This window comes from Priapulus caudatus, unplaced genomic scaffold (assembly GCF_000485595.1).
Source record: "Priapulus caudatus unplaced genomic scaffold, Priapulus_caudatus-5.0.1 Scaffold637, whole genome shotgun sequence".
Lineage (NCBI taxonomy): Eukaryota > Metazoa > Priapulida > Priapulimorpha > Priapulimorphida > Priapulidae > Priapulus > Priapulus caudatus.
Window position 1 is genome coordinate 116,657 of NW_014577698.1, and position 20,463 is coordinate 137,119.

General features: G+C 42.1%; 2 protein-coding genes across 2 annotated transcripts in view; both read left to right on the top strand.

Moving 5' to 3' along the window:
- The first annotated feature begins 326 nt into the window (after nt 1–326).
- On the top strand, nt 327–14,554 carry LOC106812344. Its single transcript, XM_014816193.1, has 4 exons — nt 327–431; nt 1,857–3,101; nt 8,608–9,882; nt 12,842–14,554. Exons 2-4 carry the CDS (start codon nt 1,910–1,912, stop codon nt 14,134–14,136), a joined length of 3,762 nt encoding a protein of 1,253 aa, XP_014671679.1. The 5' UTR covers nt 327–431; nt 1,857–1,909; the 3' UTR covers nt 14,137–14,554.
- Nucleotides 14,555–16,759: 2,205 nt separating this feature from the next.
- LOC106812345 (laminin subunit gamma-1-like) overlaps nt 16,760–20,463 on the top strand; it is a 42,284-nt gene continuing 38,580 nt past the window's right edge. The window contains exon 1 of the mRNA XM_014816194.1: nt 16,760–17,248. Within this exon, the coding sequence (XP_014671680.1) occupies nt 16,765–17,248 (484 nt within the window). The 5' untranslated portion in view covers nt 16,760–16,764. The remainder of the gene's footprint in view (nt 17,249–20,463) is intronic.

A 20,463-nucleotide genomic window follows, 5' to 3' on the forward strand; every position in this document is an offset into this window, starting at 1 on the left:
AGCACATTTCGCTGTTTAGTAGCACATTTCGCTGTTTAGTAGGTCCCTTTAAATAACTGTTTACGTTCAACTTGTTTTCGGTCGTTTCCGTATTCAATATTTATTTTTATCTATTCATTAGTGTTTATTCATACAGAATAAATGCTGTTTTATTAATACATGTAAAAAGCTGAGGTTCTAAGCTTTTTATCGTCAGTAAGATTGTGTGCGTGTCAAAAAGTGTTAGTGTTAGTGTAAATAAGGGGAATAAGCTATGGAANTGTGCGTGTCAAAAAGTGTTACTGTTAGTGTAAATAAGGGGAATAAGTTACGTCAACACTGGCAACAATATGGCAGCCCCGTAGGTACAGCCGTATTTCACAATCACAGTACTGAAACCATCCAAACGAATCAAGCCCATGCATAAAAAATGTAGACAAAACGCCGCAGGAGTAAGATAATATAGGATCTATATCCTATATTATATCCTATTATATCTATATCCTATATTAACTTACTCCTGATAGTAGCCACAAGTTCCCATCTCGCTTAACACTACGTGGCGAGAGGACGTAGCGTGGCGAGGTCCTCCGCCGTGTAACCAGTCGGAGAGCCTGGTCGGTTTATCCTGATAGTAGTATATTTATAAGTTATATTATAACATTAACAACTAGGAACTGCTAGTGCTAGCTCTAGACTTTAACCCGACCAGGCTGTGTGACCATAGTCCGAGCCGACATAGCTCCAAGAAACGGTATTGCTAGGGTTACAATATAGACAATCCGTCGCACAGCCTGGTCGGGCTAGAGCCGACACAGACCCCAGTAATGGCAAAAACCCAGTAACCCGCACCCTCACATTACCAAAGCGGAGTTATAACGTCTGCATTTGCGGACTAGTGTGACCATAGATATAGAAAAAGACCGATCTTCTTCTATATCTATGGTGTGACTGACGTCAATATACTATATAGGACACATTCTAACACAATATACACAATTCTAACCCTAGCAATACCGTTTCTTGGAGCTAGCTCGAGACTATAGCCACAAGTTAACACTACGTTCGCTTAGTCCTACGACGTGTAACAGTCGGAGAGCTTGGTCGGTTTACTAGCTCTAGTACTATAGCCCACTTACATTAACTGTACGCGGGCTATAGTACTAGAGCTAAAGAACGGCGCAAATCCACTTTAAGCCCGGCGCACACGTGAGTTATTTTACTCAAGTAAAATGACGCATGAGTAATTTTACTCACATGTGCGGCGGATTTTCGTTGAGTAATTTGACGCATGAGTCATTTTACTCACGTGTGCGGCGGATTTTCGTTGAGTAATTTGACGCATGCGTCATTTTACTCACGTTTGCGGCGGTTTTTCGTCGAATAATTTGACTCATGCGTCATTTTACTTGAGTAAAATAACTCACGTGTGCGCCGGGCATAAGGCACCTTAGGTATCACGAAGTGATACACAGATTTCTGTGTATCATCAACTGATGCACAGACTTTCCGTATATCAAGGAATGATGCAAAAACCCTAACCCTAACCCTAACACACTTCGTGATACCTAAGGTTATACTCTTAGGTATCACGAAGTGTGTTAGGGTTAGGGTAGGGCTTAGGGTTAGGGTTAGGGTTAGGGTATACGTTATGGGTTAGGGTTAGGGTTTTTGCATCATTCCTTGATATACGGAAAGTCTGTGCATCAGTTGATTCGGTCAATTACTGAATTAGTAAAAAAGTTGATCAACTCATCAACTTTTCAACAGAAAGTTTATAGTGTAAACTCAGTTTATCAGATTCTTAAGGTATTGATGAATCAATAAGCAAAGTCGCTGAGATTCCTCCAATAATTTTAACATACTTTTTATTGCAGGATCTTATCCCAAAACAACTGGCAAACTGGGTATTGTCTCTATCCGTGATACCATGGCTCCATCTAGTGACGTGGTGATATACTATAGGTGCACAACATGCTGTGAGTGCTTTTTCAATCTATCTGAATTTCTCAGTCATGCCGAGAGAGTTCACTGTAAAGTACTAGTGTGTCAAGGTCATGACCCGGAAGAGAACACTGAAAATGAGATTGTTGGCAACATAGGTACAAACTTCCAGGCACTACCTAAACCAGAAGACCATGTTGTGGAAAGACTGAACATTGCCTATGAAGCGGCAGCGTTGTTAGATCCGCCTATAGTTGAGAACACGTGTTCTACTGAAGAAGGAGAAGTTCCACCTGTCACTGTGAAACTTGAAGTGATTGATGATCACTCTGATAGTGAGAGTGCAGCAGGTCAAACTACAGGTGCGAACAATGATGCGACCTTGACTGCATGCTATGAGGAAAGTGAATATCAAATGCAGGCGCATAACACTGAGAACATGATCAATCCTATGGTGGATGGGAAATATTATAACCCGTTATCAACGTACATGACAACAGAGGATGTGCTAAGTTTAGTTGACGGAAAAATGCCATATGACTGTAGAACAACTTCTGGAGGCAATGATCTCTCACGACAGACTGATCATCACCCTTCAAGTTCGAGAGCTAGTCATAAAAACTACAGACAAATATATCCTAAACTTTTGCATCCGACTGCCAGTCTGAACGCCGCCAGTGCTCATGGTGGATTACTTATGACAACTGAATCTCAAAGCAGTGCTACAGATCAGTCGATGTCTATTACTAGCAACAGGCTTGCTCAATCTTCCACTTCTATTTGTGTGTTCGAGCAGCCACAGCAAGAATATGCGCAGCATACGGGTGGTTGTAATCCGGTGGTAAAGAGTGCCGCATTTACCTGTCCAATATGCCAGAAAGTTGTAAAAGGTCAAAAGCTGCTCTTAAGGCATTTAAGAATGCATACTGAAGATAGGCCATATAAGTGCACATTGTGCGCGTCAGCGTTCAAGCACAGCTCCAGTCTCGCCGTCCATCGGAGAGTTCACACGGGAGAGAAACCATTTAAGTGTGCAGTGTGCTCCTCTGCATTCACAAAATGCTCAAATTTATTATTTCACCGTAAAATTCACACGGGAGAGAAACCTTATGTTTGTACATGTGGGTCTGCTTTCAATCATCCTAGTAACTTGAAAAGACACAAAGCAACTGCATGTAAAATTTAGGCAGGATCTATCAGATAGAGTGCATTCTTTAATCTGCCTGATTGTGTGACCATGTTATTAATCTTTGCCTTTCATCTGAGAACAGCTCAGCTATGGTGTCTAGAGCATGTCATGTTATTATTTCATTCTAGTCATAATTAGCTGTGAATCAACTATTTGTTTTGGAGTCAAGAGTCAGAGAGCGTGTAGATCAAAATCACCTTGTTGTATTGACTTTACATGGAGAGGATGGAAGCTGAGTGAACACAAACCTGGCATCTCACATTGTCTTCAAAGCACAACTTTGCCATTTTTAATAGCATTTTAATCCAGAGCTAGATGTAGCATTAGGAGTGCATGAGTAAATCTATGCATCTCTATTCATATCTCTATCATATCTGTATTCGTATACTCTTGGCAGTATGTGTATAGACAGACGCAGATGCATGAAGAATGTAGTTTAAAAAAACACATAGCTTATAGCATATGCTATAATTACAATGTAAATTATTATATCCTTTGCTGTTAGTTGTCTACATTACTACATTTTCTGAAGTGATGGAAAATATGCTGGAATAGCCTACGCAATGTTAGTGTATTGTCGTTCATGTTAGGCTATAGAAATGAACCTGTGACTTTAATGATAAACCCTATTCTACACAATAACAACTATTGAAAAACAACTATTGAACTATTGAACGGGCAAACTGTTGACTCTCAGTCTGGATTGTTCTGCAGTTGTTTTGCTGTTGCCAGGCCATAGGGCATGGGGTATAGGGTCTGTTGTCATGGAATCTTAGACATATGTCCAATGCTTCTGACAACTGGCCCCTGGCATACCACAGGCTACAGTACATGTTTGAGAATGTTGTCAGTTATTGTTTTAATTGTATATAAAAATACGAATAAATATAGTGGGTGTTGTTCATCTTTATGATTAGTATAATGTGGTGTAGTATTGAAATAACTTTTTAACAATGAATCTGGTTGATACTGACATGAAGCTGGGCAGTAGATTAAAACGTACATTGTAAATCTACAACGTTGACGATGCAATCGACAAGCCTTCATACAATTAAGAGCCACAATATATAATTCATTGCGATTTAATACATGTATGAAACAATGAAAAATTCGATATATTTGTTATGCACAATACAGGGTTTCCTTGAATCCTTGAACTGAGCTCCACAGAGCTGTAGTGTTCTCTTGGTATGGTAGTCGCTTAGTACGTTAATGTCACACTATGTAAGTGTCTCACGGTATTACGGGTATTACTGGGTAATAGGTGGCGCTGACGTTATTAGAGGCGACATGTCTGTGCTATGTAATCACCCAGAAGCTCACATATTTTGACGCGTATGTCTTTGTACTGATCGTCTTCCAACACACCCAACAACATGGCCACTGAGATGGACCACTCTCTGCACAGGTTGATCGAAGACCCTGTGCTGTAGCACAGTCGTTCTCTCTGTTCTGTAAAACGGGCACAATCCAAGAGAAAGTGTTCTACTGTCTCGGGCTCACTACACTCTTCAGTTGGGGCTATCATCTTGTCCAATTATGTGGAGATATTTATTTAGGCCCACCTATCCCATTCTTAGTTGGGCTATTTTGGAGTAGAGGCGATGGTTCGGTACGTCGATCAGCGCATGCGTACTGACCGAAGGTTTCAAGCCATGAAGGCGTCTTCTTATACATAAGATACTTATACATAAGAGGCACAGTGGCGCACCGCCATTGTCAAATTTAACATCACCGTTGTGAAAAGTTTCCTGTATTTAGTACTATTTACCCGCCGTTGTCAAAATAGTATCAACCCAACAATAAATAGATCACAATGTGCTTCTGGCATATTTAGATAAGATTATATTATATCTAAATTTTCACTAATGCATCTACTTGTAAATAGTGTATAAGAAATGTAGAAATAATAAAAAAGTAAAGCAATTGTAAAAAACCAATGTGTATATTTCGATAGTGCTGATCGTAGCAAGGACCACAATGTAAATAAGTGTACAAGTCATACTTTTAATGTATATATCCTTAGTAGGTATTTAATTTCATGAATTTTAAGTTTATTGTAACAGTATGTATATATGCCTATGGGTAATTACCTAAATAAATGAATAAAAAAATACTATTTAGCTTATTATATTTCTCGACAGGTGGCGCACAACGTCAAACTAGCTGGCGAAGAAAATATCTGATCTGAACAAACAAACAAGGCACCCTAAACATCAATTTGATCAAACCCAACGCGGAAAGAAGTTCCACACTGTTCCTTTGCGTCCTAATTGTCTCACAGTTACATCAAACAAATGTACCGCTGGTACAGAGTTCAGATGTTTTCCAGGTGAGTCTCTAAATAGTTGGATATTTGATCATTAGAGTAAACAATGATTCACAATGATCAGCCTACACTGGCTACAGCTCAATGCAGTATCATTGCCATTGGCTGTGGATGTAGTCACAGGCACTTGAAGCGTTTCAATAAAATATATACGCAGGTGTCGTGTGCTGTGCACGGCGACAGTTAAATATATAGCAGGTAAGAAAGCATGCGCCAGAAATTCGCTCGACGCTTGCTGCATTTCACATGATTACAACACAAATACTCAACCTTCCGACTCCATCTTTGCTGCTAATTGAAGAACAGTGTTCACTTGTTGTAGACATATTATGTCTCAGTTCGAAACAGAACTGTGTCACGCAAAATCACGAATGAAATCATGAAATTCTCGCGATCGCTAGCACTGCGCACGTGATGTTAATGAATTTCGGAATCTGGAGACCCCTACCGGCCGTATTCGTGACGTCATTTTTGCGCCGTCTATAGAGTACCGAAGTGTGACGTCACGGTGGCATGACAACGAACCCACTGGTTCTAAACAACCCACTGGCTCCATAGCATTAACTGCGTGAAAATGTTGTGCGTACGTAAAACACGAGTGTGTGCGCTGCAGACAGCGGTAAAGCATCGGTAGCAAGTCGATCTTACAATATTTAATTAATAAATTTTTTTTATATTTTTGTATATTTTATTTTTTAATTATTATTATTATTTTTATTTTTTTCGTTGCTTTTCACTTTCATCCTTTGGAAATCTATAAAAACTGCAATAATGACTCTCAGAATGATGGTTACAATCGGGTATAAAACACGACACGCAGTTAATGTTACCAGAGCATATGATTGTTTAGAACCAGTGGGTTCATTGTCATGCCACCGTGACGTCATCACTTCGGAGCTCTATGTTATCTATAGCAACGCCCCACTGGCGGCTTTGACGGGGCTCACATGGGAGGCGGAAATCAGCATTGTTGTTTCCCAAAATGCAGTGCGCCGCCTTTAGCCATGTACTTAAGTTCATTAACATAACGTGCGCAGTGCTAGCGATCGCGAGAATTTCATGATTTCATTCGTGATTTTGCGTGACACAGCTCTGTTTCGAACTGAGACATAATATTTCTACAACAAGTGAACACTGTTCTTCAATTAGCAGCAAAGATGGAGTCGGAAGGTTATTTGTGTTGTAATCATGTGAATTGCAGCAAGCGTCGAGCGAATTTCTGGCGCACGCTTTCTTACCTGCTATATATTTAACTGTCGCCGTGCACAGCACACGACCCCTGCGTATATATTCTATTGAAACACTTCAAGTACCTGTGGATGTAGTGAAGGGTTCATGGATATAAGCGCTGACCACAATTCATTTTCGAAATGTGCGACATGTGCAAATGTGGACAGCTCTTATATCATTGGGTCGTAGTGAAGTACTAGTACTAGTAGGCCTTTGATCCGCCAGCCACCTGCTGCCAGTACTTCTGCTTCTACGCCTAGCTCTAGGACTATAGCCCGCGTACAGTTGCTGCAGGGCTATAGAACATTCTATGCCAGTTTTCCTAACTGCACCTGCTCCCCACTGCTTCCACGAAAAATGGCTTACAAAACTCAAAATGATCGGCGTTTTAACACTTATTTATCTACATGGACATCTCACCTATCTCTTTGAACACTTTCCACAACTTTACACCATGTATTTATGCATTTATGCCTCAAAGTGTTCAAAAAGATAGGTGAGATGTCCATGTAGATAAATAAGTGTTAAAAAGCTTCATCATTTTGCGTTTTGTGAGCCATTTGTCATGGAAGCAGTGGGGAGCAGGTGCAGTTAGGAAAACTGGCATAGAATGTTCTATAGCCCTGCGGCAACTGTACGCGGGCCATAGTCCTAGAGCTAAGCAGTGCCTAAAATCACATATGATGGAGCAGAGGGTTGCGTAGCTATACTAGGTAGAGATTTATGGTAGTGTGGTACATCCTGCACACAACCTGCATAATAAACTATGCCACCGCCGAATTTCACCCCTGGAAGCCACATTTTCTGCAGAAATGGATGGGGCTTCTATAGTAGAATAAAATAGTCGGGTGAAAAATGTGTTAACTTCGTATTTTTAACTAATAACTTCACAACCATGCACAAAGAGATTTTTGCCATCGTTTCTTGTGGTCAACAGCATTCATCGCATCTGCTAAAACCATATCCGGCAGCATGATGATGAATAACTCTCTTTAATTTATGCATAGGTATTGTAGAACAGTAATACAATACGTTATAAGATTGCACCATCCTTAGAGACGATTGCAAAATAGGATGTATGACTCATCATCAAATGTCCGGCCGTTTGCCCACGGTCTGCTTAAAACTACGTCGTGAACACATTTTTAACATCACTATTTTACTCTTAACATTAAATCCCTAACACTTTTGTAGATAATTAAGTTTGCCAGTAGTCATTGTTTCTGTCATTTCATATTGGAATTATCTACCTTACGGTTTGGTTAATTGCAAAATTGAAGCTTTTTCTACTGTGATCCGCAGTGTTGATCTGTGTATTTATGTGTTCAACTTTGTCCCTCTCTGTCTTTGATATAATTCCTTGGACTAAGAAGACTAATCTTTATGAGGTTATGAGGTCAACAAGTGGTGTAGTTTATTAGGTAGGTTGTGTGCAGGATGTAACACACTACCTGAGTTATATTCTGCAGTGAGTTGGTTGGTACCTTCAAAGTTATAACATGAAATTTGAATATCTGTCTGTATTTATTGCCCTGCAATATCTTTACCATAGTTAAAGGGTGACACATACGTGAAGAAAATATGTGAATTCGTAAGGTCTGTGGGATGGAAGCAATCATAGTCAGAAACAGATTTATAAACAATCGTGAAACATCTTGTCAGTCAACAAAATTCTCATGGACAACTGACTACCGAATGCATGAAAATATCACATATTATTTTACGAAAATATAGCCATTTATCTGCACTGCCTGTGAAAGGTGTTCATTCGCCAGAGCTAATTGCAGAGCTTAATATTGTAATTTAACGATGCTTGTTATATTTATGTTTTAGGATCATATACTCAAGTAATATCAAGATGGTTTGATCGTGGACGCCAATTGACTGAGATCGCGTTATTAGGTTCATATTGATAGTATTAGTAAGCCATAAACAGGGACTGAATTCTATGCTGGTCATTTATTCGAAATTAATAATATGGCTCCATCTAGTGAGACGATAATGTACTTCAGGTGCACTTCATGCTGCGAGTGTTTTTTTACTCGATCAGCATTTCTAAATCATGCCGAGAGAGTTCACTGTAAAGTACTGGTGTGTCAGGGGCATGACCCTGACGAGAACACAGAAACTGTTGTGGTTACTGCTGTATCCACTGAAGCACAGACATCATCATCCAAGGTAGAAGATAGTGTGCAAGATCAAATGATTATTGACTATGAACCTACCACATTGTTACACCGACCTTCAGCAGACAAGAGTTGTCCTCCTGGAAGAGGAGGAAGAGGCAGTGGAGGAGGAGGAGGAGGCGAAGTAGGAGGAAGAGGAGGAAGAGGCGAAGTAGGAGGAAGAGGTGAAGTAAGAGGAAGGGGAGAAGTTTCACCTGTCATAGTGAAACTTGAAGTGATTGATGATCAATCTGATAGTGAGAGTGCAGCAGGCCCATCTACAGGGGCGAACTATGGAGCAGCGACCATGAATGCATGCTACGAGCAGAGTGAATATACCAGCAGCGTGATGCAAGCCCTAAATGGCAGATCAGAGGACCTGCTAAGCTCCGCAAACACCTATTTTGATCAGTTATCTGCCGTGAATAAGGATGACGTGTTGAATATAGTTGAGAGGGAAATGCCATACACCTGCTCAGTCGGCATAAGGAACCACGAGATCTCACTGCCAACACGTGAAGTGCAGGCATCGCTAGCGTCTTCCACGATAAGAGACAACCAGCACCAGTTGAGAAACCAGTATCTCAGCTCTGGTGCCAGTGCAGCATCACGGCCCAGTCCATCCTATTTTTCCTCTGAGTCAAGGGGAAGTGTGAAACATTCTCCGCTGCTAGCGACGTCTACTGCTTCTGCTAACAAGTTTGATCACATCGTCCAGGCGAACCTTCCGCAAGATGTGCGGCTGCACCGTCGTAGGCCACTGCAGTGCCCTCTCTGTCACAAGATCTTCAAACGGAAAGAAACGTTGGTGTTGCATCTGCGAGTTCACACGGGAGAGCGACCGTACAAATGCACGGTGTGTCCGTCCGCGTTTAGCCAGCAGTCTGGTCTCACGTGTCATATGCGAACTCACACGGGAGAGCGACCATATGTGTGCGCGGTGTGCGGCAGCACCTTCAACCAGTCGAACAACTTGAAAAGGCATCAGCGACTTAAAGGACATTATCCGCTGGCTGCGCTGCTCCCAGGTCCTGCTGGTGCTGCTCCCATCTGAATCGGTTTTGCGTGTGATTGACCTAATGTAAATATCCCATTAATTTCTTATTCGACTAAGCATCATGTAATGACCATAGCAGGGTGCGAAATTAACGCGAGTCCGGAGTCAAATACTCCCTGACTTACTGTCGGACCCACTGATTTGACATAAATTATGCAGGAGTCCGTGTGACTCCCTGAAAATTCTGCTATACTAGTTCGTTCCAGAGCATGGCCTCGCGGATTGTTCAAAAGTTAATTTCTACCCTTGCCATATTGTCCGATTGGTAATATCGATAAAGGAATCATACGTGCTATGTTTGTTATCCAGTTTTAGCCTAATAGTTACGGGTGAGGAATTACAAGTTTAAAGATGAATAACCCAGGGTCAAAGTTCTTTTGCATGAAATTGTTTCGTATGCATGCATGACTTGATCACTGTATTAAGAATTGTCATAATTTCGGAATAAGTATGAGAGGTGTTACTAGTAGCAGTGCCTAGTACCTACTGTGGCCCTTTTATTTGTCTACTTAGATTTAACATACTCATTTAATGCAATTAGCAATTAAATTGTGTGTCTTGAAGGAAATCATTTAAAATGCTACCAACCTTTATAACCCAAATATCTTTCTCCTATTGGTATCTTTGTTTCTAGTAATTAGTACAATATTTTGCCCATCATCAAAACTGTAGTGCAAATGCAAACCTTTAGTCATTTGTGTTGCATTTATGTACAGGTTACTCTGCAGACAAGGCAGACAATGGCCTGATTTCATGGGTCTCTCCAGGCCTTTAATGTTTGTTAGGTCTTACATTCCTTCCAGGCTTAACCTGATTTGCAACATCTCATAAACCCTCTGAAAATTTCCGAGTGTGTTTACATTTGACAACCTAAACGGTTATGCTGTTTTTATAGCTTGACGTATACGTCTCTCTGAAATGATCGAGTTTACTCTATTATGGTCCCCATAAATGGAACTCCAACTGGCGCAATCTCTATCCGTGCCCTTTTCCATCTATGATCTATCCATAAACGGCATGCCTTCTGAAATTCTGCGAGTGAACCATTGTATGGCAGTGTTAAGACGATGTCAATATCGTGGTCATGATTTAATGTGTCCTGGTGTTTTTTGTGGACTTTTATAGTGTACTCTTTTGAATGTACCAAATGTGCAAATAGTGCAAATGTTAGCTCTGCATTGAATAATCACACGATGTTTGTAGTTTTCGAGTATTATGGAACTTGTAGGTGTCGCTGATGACATACTGAATTCTACCAGTAGTAGTTGACTGTCACTGTAGGTTAGTTAGGATTATGTGCCATTGTGTGTGTGCGTGTCGAGAGCAGATGATGGCCATTATCTTGCATCAGTGAAGAACTCCACATCATGAACTCCTGATAATATATTATCCACTCTTGTTTATGATTCATAGGTAGAAATTGCTGAGGTTGTTTGTATGATAGATTGATGAGTATTAGTTTAGTATTTGCTGGCCAAAATATTTCACAACTAAAATATTGTTTTTAGTGCTTTGAGGGTAAAAATTGACCAGTGTAAAGTTTTGGTGGGTTTCAAGATACATGTTACCAGGAGTGAATAATAGAGTTTCTCTATTATTCACTCCTGATGTTATTATGGTGTTTATGTTCACATCTAAAATATAACACGTGTCATTGAAGACAGTTAAAATGTTATGTACTTTCACTATTTTAGAACCGAAACTACTGGATAATTTTTGTGCACTTTCACGCAATTCTTGCTCATAGGCTCTATGTCCCCCAGGGTACTATCGGAGTACGGGGGTACGGGGGTACCTGGGTACGGTTCGATATATCGCAAAGTACCTCGGGGTACTATACGATATGTCGCTGCGTACCCTGCATTGTCCCACCGTACCCTGACTTTCAGCCAACTGATGTCGTAATACATACACTCTGTCAAGTTGCCACATAGAAGAAACCTCAAAACACCGCAATATGTTTGACTATATTTTTCCCCTTTTTTTTAAACGAAGAGCTAGCTTTTATATTTTAGTTTTACAACATCGGAAATACGTCCATATAAAGTCAGGATACGGTGGGACAATGCAGGGTACGCAGCGACATATTGTATAGTACCCCGAGGTACTTTCCGATATATCGAACCGTACCCAGGGTACCTTCCGATAGTACCCTGGGGGACATAGACCCTATCAGCGCAATTCTTAATTATCCACATGTTTGTTTTTTGGTCTCTCAGAACTATGCCCTGGTTTTCTCATGTAAATAATATACTATAGCTAATTTTTGTACAGCCACCATACAATGTGTTCAACTTAAAATTACTAATGTATAACAGATAACAGTAATAATTTCTGCAATTTTTGCCATAGTTTCCCGTTTTTCTCGCAAAACTCGACTGTAAATATCAATATCAAATCAGAGAGGTTAGTTGTTTGGGCTGTTATAGGCTGTTTGCACTAGCTTTTTTTGTTGAAATTAGAAAGTTTGTGAAAATCCTGCTTGTAACATTGCTTGTGCACGCTTGTAAATCGTATAGCATATCTTCAGTAAAATAAATTACCACACGATATGTATATATTTTGTTCAATTCAAATTGGTTTTGTTATTTAGCAGTTGTTGTGTGGGCAGAGATTGAACCGATTGCACTTGACAAGGAACCAGTATTAGTTGGATGATTCATTGTATCAGTCATTGTAGGAACTCAGGACTGCAGTTTCTGAACGAAATATCGCTAAAATGCGTGGTACATAATCCAGTCTTGCTAATCCAGAGTTGCAAATAACAATGCAAAATGCGAGGCGTTCTTATGCTCTTTTACATACGTGTAGGCCGTTTAAGAATAAATTAATTGCTTCACGTGTTAACACTGCTTGTTATATTTATTTTGTAGGAACGTTTCTGAGAGATCAACTATTCTGCCGGCTACTGTTCTGCAAGACTGGTTGTAAATAATAAATTCTATAAACTTCCATCTTTACCGCTTGTAAATACAAGATGTCACCGTCTAGTGAAGTGCTAATGTACTACAGGTGCACTTCGTGCTGCGAGTGCTTTTTCACGTTATCTAAATTTCTCGATCATGCAGAGAGGGTTCACTGTAAAGTGTTAGTGTGCCAGGGTCATGACCCAGAGGAGAACACGAACTCCGTCGATAGTGTCCAGCCGGAAAGTGTCCCGTCTAAATACGAGCATGTCGTTGAGGCAGCTGCTGTGCAGAGAGCTGGAGCTAATTGGGAAGCGGCGAGGGTACAGCCGGAGGCGTCGGCCACGAGCAGTTGGCCTTCGGAAGAAGTTCCACTGGTAAACGTCAAGGTCGAAGCAATGGACGAGATTGACAATGCGGCGACAAGTGTGGACGAATCGTTGGCGACGACGATATTCTTCAACGACCATTTACAAGTTCCCGGTTCGGTTTCGGACGACATCTTGTGCTCAGTTAGAGCCGAAACGGACTTCTACCCCTCGCTGTCGGATACCGGCGTGACGAACGAAGACATTTTTAATATGCACGGCATTCCACTGGAGATGCAGTATGGGGGCATTGCCGTCGACGAAAACATGGCCCAGCATGCGAGAAGGAGAGATCACCAGCCCAATGACGCACATATAGCGCGGCAGGTCCAGCATTCGGAGCGAGAGAAGACGGGCTGCATCATTCCCGCAGTAACGAAGAGAGCGCCGGGGACAACACTGGGCAGTGCGCCGCACGCCGTAGTCAAACTGAGGAATAGGCCCAGAGCGACAAACACTCTCGATTTAGGCTGTGGGGCGAGGAGGAATTTCGGTGCCAGTCAGTCGTCCCTACCCACAGTTCAGCGCGCCAGTACGAGTTCGAATATAGCCGCCCCTGGTCACAGCATTGGTGAGCAGCAGCAGCAGCAGCATCAACAGCAACAGCAGCAGCAGCAGCAACAGCAGCAGCAGCAGCTAGCCGCCCAACGTGTGCCGTGCAACAAGGCGTCGGGACGAAGCAAAACCTGCCTCAATGCCCAGTGTTTCGTGCACGCACGCGAGAAACGCTATCCGTGCATCGTGTGCTCCTCGGCATTCAGCTTCCCCAGTGCTCTGAAGTCGCACTTGCGCAGTCACCGAGGCGAGAAGCCTTACAAATGCGAATGGTGCGACGCCGCGTTTGCCAAGTCTAGTAATTTGATCACGCACCGACGAATGCACACCGGAGAGAGACCTTATCATTGTGGTATTTGCGGGGAAAATTTCACACGTTCGACGTTGTTGAAGAGACACCAGAGAAAGCACTGAAATTCCAATATGTGAATGAGATTTACTTTTGTAATTTTGATCTTATGCTAGAACAAGATGGTCTAAATAGAATCGTCCAGAAGTAATATGTCTTACACTCTAGAACAGCTCGTACCGTAAATGCTATATGCAGTGGTTGATAACAATTACAGTTAATGTTGTACACTTTCTCAACAAAATGAATTCAAAAAGTGAGCTAATGGTCAGGTAATATATAAAAATGAATGAATTGGACAGAGATGTTATGTAAGACACCTTCGTAAGGATAATGTTTCGTAGTTTTTCTGGATTTTGAAATCTCAATCATTGATGGATTTTTGCTAGTTGTGGAACAGTAGTCGTTTGCGCAGAAATTGTGTGTAATAGAAGAAATTATAATCAATAAATGGTGCAATAAATAATATAGTCACGTATTCGATCATAATGTTACTTGTAAAATTTTTGACGCAAGAAAGCAGCTGCGCTAATATGGCTTTAGGTACTAGCGTGTTTCTTTAAAAATTGTGACACAAAATAACACTCGTGAGTTTACTTAGTACAAATTAATTTACACAAGCAAATAGATGGATATTACCCGTTTAAACTGCCGACTACGTATAATCTATTTCGTTCATCGGACCCATTTTTACATGTAAATTCCGGTTATATGTGTCCTGCCCATTTCTAATTGACAAAAAATGAATCATGAATCTTGCTTGAAGCATGATCGTACGCACGCATGATCACAATTACTAGACAGTTCAACTTGCTAGACAGCACGTACTAACATTCAACGTACAGTTTTCACATTCATTCTCGCAGACCTGCCCTCTCCTTTTCTTTTCTTTGCTCCTTTTCTTTGCTCTTATCTCCGTCTTGCCGCGCCCTCTCTCTCTCTCTCTCTCTCTCTCTCTCTCTCTCATCTCTCTTCTCTTTCCTTCTCTCTGTCTCTGCTCTGTTCTGCTACTCTCTCTCTCTATCTCTCTCCTCTCCTTCTCTCTGTCTCTCTCTGTCTCTCTCTGTCTCTCTCCTCTCCCTCTCTCTCTCTCTCTCCCTGTGTGTGCCTGTATGTATGTCTGGATGGGAGCGGAGGAAGGTAGAAGTTTCGCACCCTACAGGCTAGGGCGCTCTCTAAATTATAAACAGGTCTACTGATAACAATCTATCACATAAATCTATGCTAAGATACCCCCTAACCATATTAAATGCATATTCATGTATATAAATGCATATAGGGGTGGGAGACTGAATAAAAGCAGCAGGCAAGATTGCTAGGGGCGGTAGAAGAAGAAGGAGGCTGAACGAGGGACATGGAAGACATGGGGAAGGACGGGGAAGATGAAGTACGAGGTTTGCATCCTACAGGCTAGGGCGCTCTCCTAGTTATAAACACAGGTTCACTGATAACAATTAATTCCAGAAATCTATGCTGAGATACTACCTAACCATATTAAATGCATATTCATCACAAAATATAGCTCCTCTGGCGAGATATTGCGCATGCGCTAATACACTAACGTAGCCAGATTGTGTACTAACTGGTATATGCAGCTGGCACCTTAACATGCAAGGTCTTCTTATTTCTTAGGTTAGGCCTACCGATGAAATGTTATCGTTGAAATCTATGCTAGCATACCTCCTCTCCATTTCAAATGCATAAGTTTCGCAAAATATTATTCTGATCGGGAGATATTGCGCATGCGCGAGCACCGTTTCAGGCGTGTAGAACGGCTGATAACAACTGCATAATATACTCTGCTGAGGGAGAGGGACGGGTGGGGGACGGAATAAAGGCAGCAGGGAAGATAGCTAGGGTCGGTAGAAGAAGAAGGAGGCTGAACGAGGGACATGGGAAAGGACGGGGGAGATGAAGTAGGAGTTTTGCACCCTGCAGGCTAGGGCGCTCTCCTAATTATAGACACAGGTTCACTGATAACAATTAATTCCAGAAATCTATGCTGAGATACTACCTAACCATATTAAATGCATATTTATCACAAAATATGACTCATCTGGCGAGATATTGCGCATGCGCTAATACACTAACGTAGCCAGATTTTGTACTAACTGGTATATGCAGCTGGGACCTTACATGCATTGATGCAATATATCTTCTTCCTATATTTTACGTGAGATCTACGGATGGAATGTTATCACATATATATATTCCGTATTGGAATTCTCTTCATTAATCTTTACTTAGGCGTACTTGTACGTTTGAGGCTTTGCTTACTGCGATCCAGAGTGTTGATCTGTCTATTTCATCAACTTTCTGTCTTTCCGTCTTCGATATAGTCCCTTGGTCTCTGAAGACTAATAATTATGAGGTAATCAACGCCGTCTACAAAGTCCTGTACATCATTACGCAGCCGGCTGAAAGGTGCGATAGGATATGTTTACTAGGCACTTCTAATTTTAACATATATTTTACGATATATTAAAGAATGATGCAAAAACCCTAACCCTAACCCTAACCCTAACCCTGACCCTAATTAAATTTAAAATATATGTTAAAATTAGAAGTGCCTAGTAAACATATCCTATCGCACCTTTCAGCCGGCTGCATAATGATTTAGTTTCGCCGCGTTCGTTCGACGTGTTCGTTTCACCCCATTTATTGTCACCCGATGGCGCTACACGATACCCACAATGCAAAGCGGCGAGCCAGGGACGAGAACTATGGCGGTGCGGGAGATGTCGGGTCATACAAAATCCCCCTCTAACGGTTGTTATTCGCTCAGGTCCAGACGGAATCTCATCTTCTTCGTATTTGTGATCTATTTAGGATGTATACCTAGGCATGCCTTGGCGCAGAGGCCAGAAAGTGAGTGCTATTTGTCCGATGGAAGGCCGCAGAGGTGCATTCCCGAGTTCGTTAACGCGGCGTTCCAGCGACCGGTGGAGGCGACCAATACTTGCGGTGCCAACAACCGCATCGAGTATTGCTTGCAGACAGGCCATACGGGGCAACCCGCTTCGTGTCACTGGTGCGATGCCCGCGACCCGACCAGGTCGCATCCTGCCGCCTACCTGACGGACTTTAACAACAACCGCAACGTGACCTATTGGCAGTCGGAGACCATCTACCAGGGAGTCCAACATCCCAACTCTGTCAACTTGACCCTCCATCTAGGTAAGCATCGTAGAATCGGCTGTATATTGTTATAATAACCGAAAACGAATGCAGCTGGCAATAGGGTACATCGTCAGTCCAGAGTATGAGACTCGTTCCATGGTAACCCTCAGGACTGCACCTTTTGGCTTTTCTGCAACCCTACACCTACTGACGCTGAGAGGGTCTGTGTCCCCCGCGGTACTACCGGAACGTACCCTGGTACTATCTAATATGCCGGACCGTACCTCGCCTACTCCACTAACGAGTATAGGGAGTCGCCTACGCCTACTCCCTGACCCTAACCCGAACCCTAACCCTAATCCTAACCCTAACCATATCAAATAGTGACCAGGGTACGTTTCGGCAATACCCTGGGGGACATAGACCCTATGAGCCATACTGACCCTGACAGTGACCCTAACCTAAGACTGTATATAAACTTGACTCTCGCCATGGCCTTACTTATATCTGTAAGTTGGAATCCTTAACCTAGGCATAACCCTAGCCGGATCCTAGCCCTATCGTTACAGATCGAGGGTCATAAATTAAAATTGAAATAATTGAAAGATCGTACGTGCGTTATTAATGATTAATTTCATTATGTATTCATGACACGGCTTGCTGATTGAACATTTAACCCGTGTGTCACAGGTCTGTGTGTAGTTTAGGGTAGCTTTGTGCACTGTACTGCTGTAAATGAAAGTCTACATCTGCTCGTGCTACAAATTGCAGCTGTTCTCCTCATTAGAGCTGAGTATACTGCACTGCAGGGAAGGCGCCACACTGTTCCTATGCTGGGCTACTTCCATCAGCAATAAATAATTTGTCTTAATTAGGGCTGTTTCCTTTTCGGGCCTGACAGTATTGTTTTCTAGTGTGTGAGTGCAGCAGCTAGGAACACTGTACATGTAGAGGCAATTCCCTTATTGCTAGAAATACAGCTGCCATTGTCCAGCTGGCCCTCTATTTATGGGGGAGTATGGGACCATGGGCGCCTTTGGCAAATATTATCTCCCTGTTGAATCAGGTCATTGTTGCCGATTATTGCTCTTTGTCGCCCTGGGAGACAGGCGTGCGACCACACCTGACGTATGGGTGAGGGCTAGTTGAATTAGAATACTGCACAATTGTTGTCCGACTATGCTACATGTAGCTAGTGTGATATCTTTTTGCTATAATATGATCAAAGACTAGTCTTTCGAGCTTCACTGTAGATGTTTATTGTTAGTTTTATCTTGTACTCGCATTACTATTAAAACATGTACAGGTACATGGCCACACATGTTTAAAATGGATAAACCTCACTACATAAAGCCTACATACACCTACTGTAAGCATACTTGCAGTATGCAAACATCATTAAATGTCTTATTGAGTCAGAAATGTGCTCCGAAGTTTACTATTTCCATGCTATTGTGAAACTCCATCAGACAGAGTTTCGGCGTACAGATACACATAGGGATCGATGTGACTGAGAACGCTAACAGTACGCCTACGCTAGTGCAAATAGTTCCTGGAAAGAAAACACTTACTATTAGTTTGCTGATTGCATAATGTAGATAACACATGATTTAAACAAATTTCACAATTTTGTACTGAACAAACATCGAATAATCAGTTACAACTATCATAGAAAAGAACTGTTAATGAAAACTGCGATCACTCGGCTATGTCCCGGATGTGTAAACACTAAAAGTACTAGCTTCGTAAGACTGTTTAGGTTTGCTGAATAAATGTCATGAAAGTACGAATTACTTCTACTGAATCTTCGCAACATAGACTAGCTCACAGTAGGTATATATGTGATACATGCCGTTTAAGCGATTCGTTATTATTACTAATATTAGGCTGTGCAGCTGAAAATTCATGCGTGACCAATTTGTAGTAGTTATTTGCCATGAATCAGGATTTTTTTAGATGTTTTCACATATATCCGTGTAAATACGAAGTTATAGCGCATATATGGCGTACTGAATTGTCTGACACGTTGGTTAGTATAAAACACCACTGTGGTTTAAATCTCCGAAATATATACATGTGGTAAATGTAATAAAGTGAATGTGGGAGTGCGTGACTCGATTATATTTATCAATCATGAAGCACGTATATAAATGCACTACATGTATATTCACCGTGTGATATTGAGATTTTGTTTCCTCCTTACTGTTCACGGGTCCAACGTTTTTCGCTGCTACGTGAATATATCTGCAGTCTTTCGTGTAAGGCCTTCGGTGCCACTCTTGTGCTGATTGGAGGGTTTTAGCAATTTCTTACTATTCTACTGCAGTAGCGGGAGCATTGAACTCAGCGCACTCTGCCCGCTGCTTGTGGTTTGGGTTGAGCGCGTGAGATTAAGGCATTAAGCTTGCTCTGGATAGCGCATCTCCGCAGCTGGCTCGCCTCCTCCTCCTCCTCCTCCTCATTCTCCTCCTCCGAAAACTTCGCTCTCATCGATTGTGGACAATCGACGGGTGCGGTGTCTGGTAGACAGAAGTTAGAGAAGTCGTGGCCGTCACTGTGCGTGTGTGCATGGCTGATATACATTCGCACAATCATCCTACATCATGGGTACTGCTGAAAATATCTTCCATGGTTCATAGGTCGCCTAATAGTCAGGGAGTATAGTAGTGCGTATGCGCATACGTGCGCACGTTCGTACGTGTGTGTGTGCGTGCTTGTATCATCTGTGTAGGGAGTATGGGTTTTGTGGCATTGCATGAATCCCGCGGTACGGTCCCTGCCGCCTTTCCCATCGTTTACAGCCTGTAACAAGATACGGGCGATGCCTTGCAACTGCTGCCAGTTGGTTATCATCTGATCTGTAGTAGTGTTTAGACGATGCAGGGAGCACACCCACGGGGCTGCTCACAGCTATGAGTGCACTGCAGGCATCCCGGACAGAGACACAGCATCTCGATGTTCGAGAGAGGGGAGGGAGGAGAGGCAGAGGGAGTCAGAGACACGGAGAGAGGGGAGGGAGGAGAGGCAGAGGGAGTCAGAGACACGGAGAGAGGGGAGGGAGGAGAGGCAGAGGGAGTCAGAGACACGGAGAGAGGGGAGGGAGGAGAGGCAGAGGGAGTCAGAGACACGGAGAGACCTTGATTGATTATAGTAAGTATATTATATATAGTATATATATAGTATATAATATATATAATATAATATAATAATATAACATGTACAGTTGTACAGTGTATGTGCCAACAGTGGCTAGAAGTGTGACTGAATGACGA

Coding starts and splice junctions, on each gene's coding strand:
- LOC106812344 (XM_014816193.1), top strand. CDS start 1,910: ATGGCTCCATCTAGTGACGTGGTGATATACTATAGGTGCACAACATGC. Junction 3,102..8,607: donor ACACAAAGCAACTGCATGTA/AAATTTAGGCAG, acceptor AGCCATAAACAG/GGACTGAATTCTATGCTGGT. Junction 9,883..12,841: donor AGGTCCTGCTGGTGCTGCTC/CCATCTGAATCG, acceptor AAATTCTATAAA/CTTCCATCTTTACCGCTTGT.